The 9302-nt window shown below is 40.9% G+C and overlaps 1 protein-coding gene across 1 annotated transcript in view; it reads right to left on the bottom strand.

The window, feature by feature from the left end:
- LOC124787383 (protein FAM8A1) overlaps positions 1–7107 on the bottom strand; it is a 29973-nt gene extending 22866 nt beyond the window's left edge. The window contains exon 1 of the mRNA XM_047254335.1: positions 6613–7107. Within this exon, the coding sequence (XP_047110291.1) occupies positions 6613–6991 (379 nt within the window). The 5' untranslated portion in view covers positions 6992–7107. The remainder of the gene's footprint in view (positions 1–6612) is intronic.
- Positions 7108–9302: the final 2195 nt, after the last annotated feature.

The following is a 9302-nucleotide window of genomic DNA, read 5'->3' on the forward strand; positions in this document are numbered from 1 at the left end:
TCTTTTTGGTGACTTTTCCCTTTCAGATGTGTAAATATATGTTATGAGAATGGAAAAAGCAATCAATTATGCAACTGTTCTTATTGATTACAAGGGTAGATTAGAGGATTTTTTAAATTATATTCATTGTGGATGACAAACTGCGACTGTGATTTAAATTGGCAATTTATCTGATAATAAATACACAACTGGTCACTTTTTTTACGATTTACTCAACCATGAACATGTTTTCGAGCAACTGCAGGCTCATCATCATATGGACATGTTACAAGAACATTATACTGTGGACCAAGTGTAGCCAGATGTTGTGCTGGTGCTGCTGGCCAGATTCCTGACATGAAAAATGTGCTTGTTTTTGGTTCGCAGAATTTGTCACATATACATGGGGTGGACAAAAATATGAAAACATCATGGACATACAGCACATTACCATGAATAATGTGGTGTAAGAAACTTGTTGCCATTCAAAACAGCTTTCAGTCATCTCAGAATTGATAAATACACGCTGTTTATGGTTTTCAAGTGAGTCTTATGTCATTCTACCTATGAAAATTGGAAAGTTCAGGAAATGATGGTGGAGGTGGGTAGCACTCACACACCCTTCTATCGAAAGTATACCACAAAGGCTCAGTAATACTTAGATCCAGTAACTGTGGAGAATGGGGGAGATGAGACAATTCAACCTCATGCTCACAAAACCAGTTCTGGAAGATTCCAACCTATGGGAACATCAGACCCGTCTTCTTTGAACGACGCATCATCATTGGGGATCAAACAGAGTAGCATGGGATGGACACGATCAACCAAACTGGCCACATAATCTTTGGCAGTATTGCAAGATTGCAGAGTAACCATGGGGGACAAACAATACCATGATACGGCTACCAACATCATCACTGAAATCCTGCCCAAGTTTCACTCTTGGGACATAAGCTCTGCCAGAAGTTTGAAGCTTACACAAGACCCGTGTGACCAAGTGACTTTCATCTGTTGCTGTGTGGTCCACGTTTAATGGCTTTGGCACGTGGTTTCCCACTACAGACATTTGCATTATTGACAAGTGGTTTTGGAATTCCAGATTGCCCTACCAATTCCCAGCTTATGGGTTTCTCTTTGTGTTGCTTTGTTGCTGACAGGGTTTGTGGATAAAACATTCATTTCTCGGGTGACGTACCCAGCTACTGTCCTCTTACTTTTTGCCAAAATCCTCTTCAATGATTGTTCATTGCACTCACTCAACACACACTTTTATCTGCACTGTGATGTAGTGGATGATGTTTTTCGGCTCTACCTGTATGTGGTATTAAATCTTCAATATGGTGGCTCTTAAAACACCAAATGCTTCAGCTAACGTGACTATGGAAATACTCACCACTTGAGCACCAACGATTTACCCAAATTCGAGTTCATTCTCAATACACAGAACACTGTTCTTGTGCTTGCAATATACTGAGGGCATTGCACAGGTGCTGTTCATTGCCAAATACAACAACTCAAGCTGCATACTTGGCTAGTGTCTGCATTTACATTCAAGCATGCATTTCTCATGATGCTTCCATATTTTTGTCCAACACCTGTAGTGTATCTATTATCTTATATATTTTTCATAAGATCCCAAGTGTTAAAATTTACAGTCTGTTGCAGTGCTAAGCATACTGTCTCGCCAATGTCGTATCACTGTGCTTTGGCTATAGTAGAACAGATTTTGGTGATTCCATGACGCTATTCTTTAAATATATTGAAGGCGAGCAGTAACATTTACAGAAAGTGATTCCTGAGATATAATCACTGCATTATAAACTTCTTAAAAATGTTTTATATCACCTAGGCTACATATTTCTCAACACGTATGGATCTAGATTAAGGGGAGCAGGGAGTGAAAGAATAGCCTAAGAAATTACAAAATACACTACTGAAAAATGAAAAACTAATACCTTGATGCAAGTGACTAAGGCATGTCACATTGGTACTGGACATTAAGAGAGAGCAATTAATGCAATGGTCAAATGTGCACCAGTGCAAACAAACCAGGAACTGTGTTATCAGCCATGGAATGTCACAAGCTCTACAGCAGTTGTTCACCTCTAAGAGCCAGCATCAGCCAGTTTGCCATGGCATATGGAGCTCTGTCTGTGTCTGCAGCATTGTTACTATGCCGTGACAGTGAGGACGCGAACCACTTGTGCAACTGACGTAGTTTGAGAGACAGCATATAGTGGTTCTGCAGAAGGTTGGGTGGTCATAGCATAGAACTGCGTTACACGTGAGACGAGAGGTCCGCACGGCTCATTGATATTGTCGCCAGTGATTAGCAGAAGGTGCACATGCCTGTCCGCCTGGACCTGGACTGTGGCAATGCACAGATGCATGCCACGACTGTTGACTTATTACAAAGCATCGTATGAGACTGCACCACAACTCCATAACAAATTAGGGACACTGTTGCTCAAGCAGTATCTGTGAGTAACATTTGCAATCAGCTCTGTGAAGCAGGGCTACAGTCCTGCGATGCTATTAGGTGGGTCTCCCACTCACACCCCAACACTGTGCAGTCTGCCTCCAGTAGTGTTGCAATAGGCACTTATGGAAGCATGAATGGGAACTTGTCATCTTCAGTGATAAAAGTCGCTTCTGCTTCAGTGTCAGTGATGGTCGTATGTGTGCGTGATGTTATGCAGGTGAGCACCAACATCCGGAGTGTATATGACAGAGGCATTCATGGTCAACACTAGTGACACAATGTAGGGAGCCATATCTTACGATGGCCACTCTCCTCTGGTGGTCACACAGAGGGTACATTAAACAGTACACCTAAAACATCATTCAACCCTTCATCCTACTGTTAGTGCGCCAACAAGGCTATGTGCTTTTTCAATGCGACAATACATGTCTACATGTAACCCATGCCAACCAACTTGCTATCAAGTAACCTGGCCAGCATGATCCCAAATCTGTTCCCACTGAGTAAGTTTGGGATTGGATGAAACGTTACTTTGCGCGGTCTGCAAGACTGGCAGGAAATCTGGCCCAGCTGAGGCACCAACTGGAAATTGCAAGGCAGACCATTCCGTAAGACTACATCTGTCACCTCTACGATGATCTCCATGACAGATTTGCAGCTTGCATTTCTGCAAAAGGAGGGTGTGCAAAGTACCAGTGCTGACGAAGTTGTTTGTACTCAGACACATATTGTTCTTACAGTGTTATCATTTGTTGTATATGCCCTCACGACAATGTCAACAAAATTTTCCTCTACTGGGTCAATGAATTCATGGTATTCCTTTTCCATTTGAGTAACTTTACTGTGGGGGTGGGGGGGAATTAAATAAAAGGATCTGTTCAAAATATCACCCCTGCAAAATTAAAACCAGTTGCTCGGTAAATTTCATTAATGATGCTCCACCCCATGCACTGTAACATGCTTGTTGATCTCCTCAGCACAGAGTCCCAAAGGTGGCCGAGGTGTTGCTGCTCAACCCTCCCCGCACTTTGACATTAGTCCTCCCTGTGTCATATATTACATCAGGAGGATTTCTGCAATAATGCAATGCAAGTTTCAAATGGTCCCAGGAAATCTCAACAGATTTTGTATAACCAATTACCGCAGGTCAATCCATTTACCTGATTCCCGCATCCCGAAGAAAGGTATTCATGAGTTGCAAAGTGTGCTCATACATTATTGCCTTGAAAATTGCTAAAATGTTGACTGTAGAGCTGAACAATAGTTTGGCAGACCCTGTCCCAATACTGCAACAGCCTTTGAGCTTGAAATAGCAATGAGAGGCGCCCTACATTTGTACATGATACCAGTCGCAAGCATGACTGACCCCCATCCTTGCTAAGTTCCTGGGACTGAATGCTTGACATGTGTGTCAGCATCTGATCACATCTACACTCTTCTATAAAGATAATCAGTCTTCAGATAAATGCTGCACAATTCACTAAAGAGAATCCAATGCTAGAGATCCATGTTCCACGTGTTCCTTAGCACACTTTTGGGACTAGTGTAGCAGGGCATACAACCCGTCGGCTTTGGACAATGACGTCACAAGTCGCCAAACGAGAAGCGATTCTTCTTAGTGTTGTAGCTCCCTTCAGTAGCTGATAAGTGTTTTTTGGCTTAAAAAAAAAACCTCACGAGATAGAATAAACAGATCCACTTTATTAAGCAATCAGTAAAAAAACGAAACTGAAACATAACAGCAAAAGCAAAAATGGTAAACTGCTCTCTAGCGACTTGCGACGTCATTATCCAAAGCCGACGGGTTGTATCCCCTGCTACACTAGACCCATACTTCCTTCATGTACCATGGCGGGTAGAGGGTGATGAATTTTTGTTCGTAATAGACACTGATAGGGCAAAACGATCTTTGATGATGGTCAACACAAGCTTCCCAGTTGCCTCCACAGACACCACAGTTCTAGTATTAATTCTAGTTTCCAATTCCTACACGCAGCTTTGAGCCACACCATCATGTGATATCGTAAGTTTACAATGAGAAAGATATGTGGCCTGTTATTAAATGTTACCTGAGGCTACCTTCGTAACTAATGTAAACTAGGCTATATTGTTTATTTTGAACATGCTGTGATTTCTGGTGGTGTGGTTAGGGAGGAACTTAACAGCAAAGCTTAAATTGCTGCAAGTGCTAGGAGTAATATCCATATTTATAACACTGGTTCCCACAAACATCTGGCTTTTTTTTTTTTTTTCCAAATGTGGCACGATTTCTGATGGTGGGGTTAGATAGGAACCTAAAAGTACAGATGACACTGCTACAAGTGAAAAAAGCAGCAATCACATTTATAAACTTGGTTCTGACAAATTTTTGACTTCTTTTTCTGAATTTCTTTTATGATAATTTTTGGTATCACTATTGTCTAGTTTAGCTATACAACTCAATTCTATCAGTTGAGTCCAACTTAAGTCATTTTTCAGAATTTCCCATTAGATGCGCAGTGCGATTTGTTTTAAGACAATAAAACAGTCTATGTACTTGAACTATATAGCTCAAATCCAGTTGTCAGTTCCATGGTTTCTCCCCCTCCAGATTTTTCATTAGGCGTGCAGTGCAATTTCTTTTAGGAATTTAATTTCTTTAGTATCAGCAACATGTCATCTTTAATCACCAGCCTCACTTCTGTGTTGGAGGCAACACCCACCAGGTCCGGGTCTGGAGGCGCACTGATGAGTGTCAAGAAGAGCTGTTTGTGGTATCTCTGCGCGCTTCCAGCCAATATGGTGTGATGGTGAGTGGAACAATATCCCATTGCATCTGTTTACCATTAGTGTTCCTTAAGGGCACTGTGACGCCCGTACGGAACATGAAGATATTGCAACTGGTGGCTCTGCCATTCATGATGACCTGCACCCTATTTCAACAGGGCAATGCTCGTACTTATATTGCTGTCACCTCCCGAGTGTGCCTTGTAGCTGTGGATATTCTGCCTCGGACAACTTCAACAATCATGGAATGGGATGTCACAGGACCACATCCAATACCTATACAACTCCACGCTTGCCACCTTGTCACTTGTATTCACAACCATGACTATCGGAGACCATATTAATAGATGTTTTGTGGTCGGGTAGCACAACAAATTTTGATTCTTCGAAGCTGAAAGTGTAACCACTTCATATGTGTGGTATCATCAACGTGCCTGCCAACAATGATTGCAATTTGCTGTGTTTCTCTATGTGCAGAAATACAGATAAAACAAATACATTGAATTAAGTCACATTTGAACAAGAAAAGAAGCTCATGTATCTGACTAACAACAAGCAACAAAAATCTCAGAACAACTCCGACGAACTGAAGAACACACTGACATACAACCAAGAGAGTCTGGCACGGTATTAATTCTCTATAACGCACGCTCCCAATTTAAAAAAATAAATAAATAAAGGGAAAAGAGGGAGAGAAAATGCAAATTATCAGATCATGCAAACAACTGATGCATTAACTCTAATCTTCACAACAAATCTTACATGGAACTTACGGAAAATCTTTTCATTATGTATATTATCCTGCTTTTCATTCTTGATGTTTACAATACTAACAAAACAATCAGCAAATAACAGTAATCCAACACACACCTGGCTGTTTCTTCAAATGATAGCTTCGAGTGTACTTCGGTGATTTGCTTAGTGTCAGAAGTACAGTAAAGGAATAGCGTCTTACGTCAACAGTGCCAAACCAATACAAATTGTATTAACACATTTCATTTTAAATACTCAGATTCTGTCAAACTAGAAATGAATATATTAACTTGGCTTCAGCTAATTATGAACATAACATAAAAATACGCACAAAGCACCAGGAAGTAATACATATATTTTTTTACAGGGGTAAACCATGACAAACTTCCGAAATTTTGGACAAGGCGAAAGCGGTCTAAATAACAGGGTAGGCACCGGCCATAATAATAGGACTGTTGGAAGGAAATGCATGTGATGAATTGTGTCACCATCGTCTTACAGTAATATTGGACATTAAGGAGGCATTAAAATGACACTCTTAGCATAATACTACGGAAAACAGAACTGAAAATTTAACGACTAAGGCATAGTCTTTAATGTCATAGGTAAATTGTAAAGACGTAAAATCTTACCTTCTTGAAGATTGGCCTGTTCCCTTCGTTGACTCTGTACATTTGGGCCAAATCGATGTCTGACGCCTTCATTCGCTTGCTGCCCTTGCAGATAGGGGGGAGGAGTAATAAACTGAAACACTCCTGCCCCTGGTATACCAGTGGCGGTATTAACACTTGATGTCAGATTATTCGTGGCTGCATTTGGCATTAACTGATTACACATTAAAATATACGGAAATGAAGCCGCGAAACTCTGCATCACATATACGTCTTGGAGCCATTTTTCTAAAGCTGCAAAATATTCCTCACGTGTTTTACACACTATCCCTTTCCCTAGCATTTGGTTTGTTGCGCTGTCATTTGGTTTATCACTGGATGAATTTGAGTTTTCCACCATTTTCGTAATTTATTTGCACTTGTTTACATTCACTTCTAATCAACAAAGAACTTGACATGTCTCAACTTTCAATCTTTCAGATAGTGACTACATTCAGCATGTTTTTGCAATCGTTTTTATCTTTGGCGTCGTAAGGTCGATCGACACTACACACAATGAAACGAGACAGCAGGAAACATCAAAACATTCCACAGCGCATTTCAGCTGGCGGCATTTTGTTAATGAACAGAAGAAAGGCCAGAAGCACATAATCCGCTATTGCAATAAGAGTGAGCGCGAGAAGAATAGTTTAACTTCCAATGTTAGGAGACGACGATATAATTATACGTCATAGTTATACGCCTTACGTCATAATTTTCTTCCCGAGGAACACAGCCGATTGTGTAAAGTCGGCTGTGCCGAAAAAACTTTTAGCAGGACCATTAAAGAAGAAAAATGCAGTTGTTTTTGACACCGTTGATAGCACTTAGGAAACGAAAATACAACGGATGAGGTAAACAGGCTCTATGCATTGCATTATAAATGTCGCTTGATGTGCTTGTTTGTGTGTATGTTCGCTAGCAAACGAATGGTGTTATTCTGAAATGGTTGATCGACACTTTTGCTGTTGCTTCATTTCTCCACAGCTCACCAAAGAAACTTTATCAAGACCTGCATTATGAAACTGCTTTGGTAATTAATAAATATTATCATTGCTAGTTGCTTTACTACATACTACAAGGGGCGTTCAATAATTAACGCAACACTTTTTTCTCAACCAATTTCGGTTGAGAAATGTGGAATTTGTTGTGGTACATAATGGAATATTCCCAATTCAGCTCCTATGGTTTCTTGAAGTTGCGATAAGTGGCGGCACTATACGTAACCTTCAAAATGGCATCTCTAATCGATGGGCGTTCCAAGCAGAGATCTGTCATTGGGATTCTTTTGGCCACAAACCAGAGCATTGCAGATAGGCTATTCATAGGCGCTTGCTGAACGTCTATGGAGACCTACCACTGAATCAAAGTATGATGAGTCGTTGAGCGAGACATTTATCATAATCACAAGGTCGCTCAAATTTGTCTGATCTCCAGCCGACAGCACACAGTCGTGCTACCCTCAGGAAACTGCAGAAACGACTTCAGCGTGTTCATTGCTAGAAAAATGCAAACGAACTTCACCTTCTCCACGACACTGCAAGGCTGTACACCTGGGAAAGAGCTCACAAAACTGCACTGGATTTTCTTCCTTACCCACCCTACAGCCTGAATCTCGCACCTTTCGACTTCCATCCGTGTGGCCCAGTGAAGGTTGCACTCTGCGGGAAGCAGTACTTCGATGACGAGGTTACTGAAGCAGCAAGACATTGGCTCTGACATCATCTGGTAGAGTAATACCATATAGACGTACAGGCCATCCCAGTAAGGTGGCGTAAGGCAGTCACATTTAATGGAGGTCATGTTGAAAAATAAAGTTTTGTAGCCAAAAGAATGGGGAATAATATAGTGTATTGAATCCTGTATAAAACCAACCAACTTCTAGAAGAAAAAAGTGTTGCATTACTTATTGAACTCACCTTGTATATTCTGAATTTCTGTGTCATGGAAGCAGTGAACTCAATACTAAACTGGAGAGTCTGCTCAACATCTATTGCATCTCAAGGTGGCCAACGAACTGGGTTTGCTGACTAGCCAACGTTCATGGCGTCACATTCCTAGTGTTCATGACATCGCTCTCTCACTCACACCAGTCCAGATCACTGCTAGTTTTTGAAACACAGCTGTTCTTGAAACGAAGTCATTGTTTCCTTGTCTGTTCTATGGTTATGGCTGGTTTGAGCAAGTGAAGGCCGGGTATCTTCATTACTAAACAGCTAACCAATTACTAAATGGCTAACCTGGTGAACACACCAGTTGCAGAATGCCCACCTAAAGGCTTCCATGCTCAACAAAAATTTAACTTTCCATATTTCACAGAGTTATTGACCAAATTAAAAAAAGTTAAAAATCTGATATGATCTATTCATTAGAAGCTGTAATGTTTAACACAATAAGCCAAATATTACAGTTAGATACTGTGTATGTGTCTCAAATCAGGAAAAGCTGGTTTCCACAACCTACTAAAGTGACGCCACAAATTTCATGGTAACTGATAAGGCAGTGGCGCTATGTGTTCCTGTTTCCACACACTCCTGTCAAAATTCTAATTGCATGGCTTTCAATACTGCGTCAACTGAGATTATTCGGACAGACAATGGCGTTGTCATTCAGGTTATGACATTAGAATGGAGGAATGCCAGCCTATTACTCCTCAAGAACCGAAACCAGAG

This window comes from Schistocerca piceifrons, chromosome 1, assembly GCF_021461385.2.
Source record: "Schistocerca piceifrons isolate TAMUIC-IGC-003096 chromosome 1, iqSchPice1.1, whole genome shotgun sequence".
NCBI lineage: Eukaryota > Metazoa > Arthropoda > Insecta > Orthoptera > Acrididae > Schistocerca > Schistocerca piceifrons.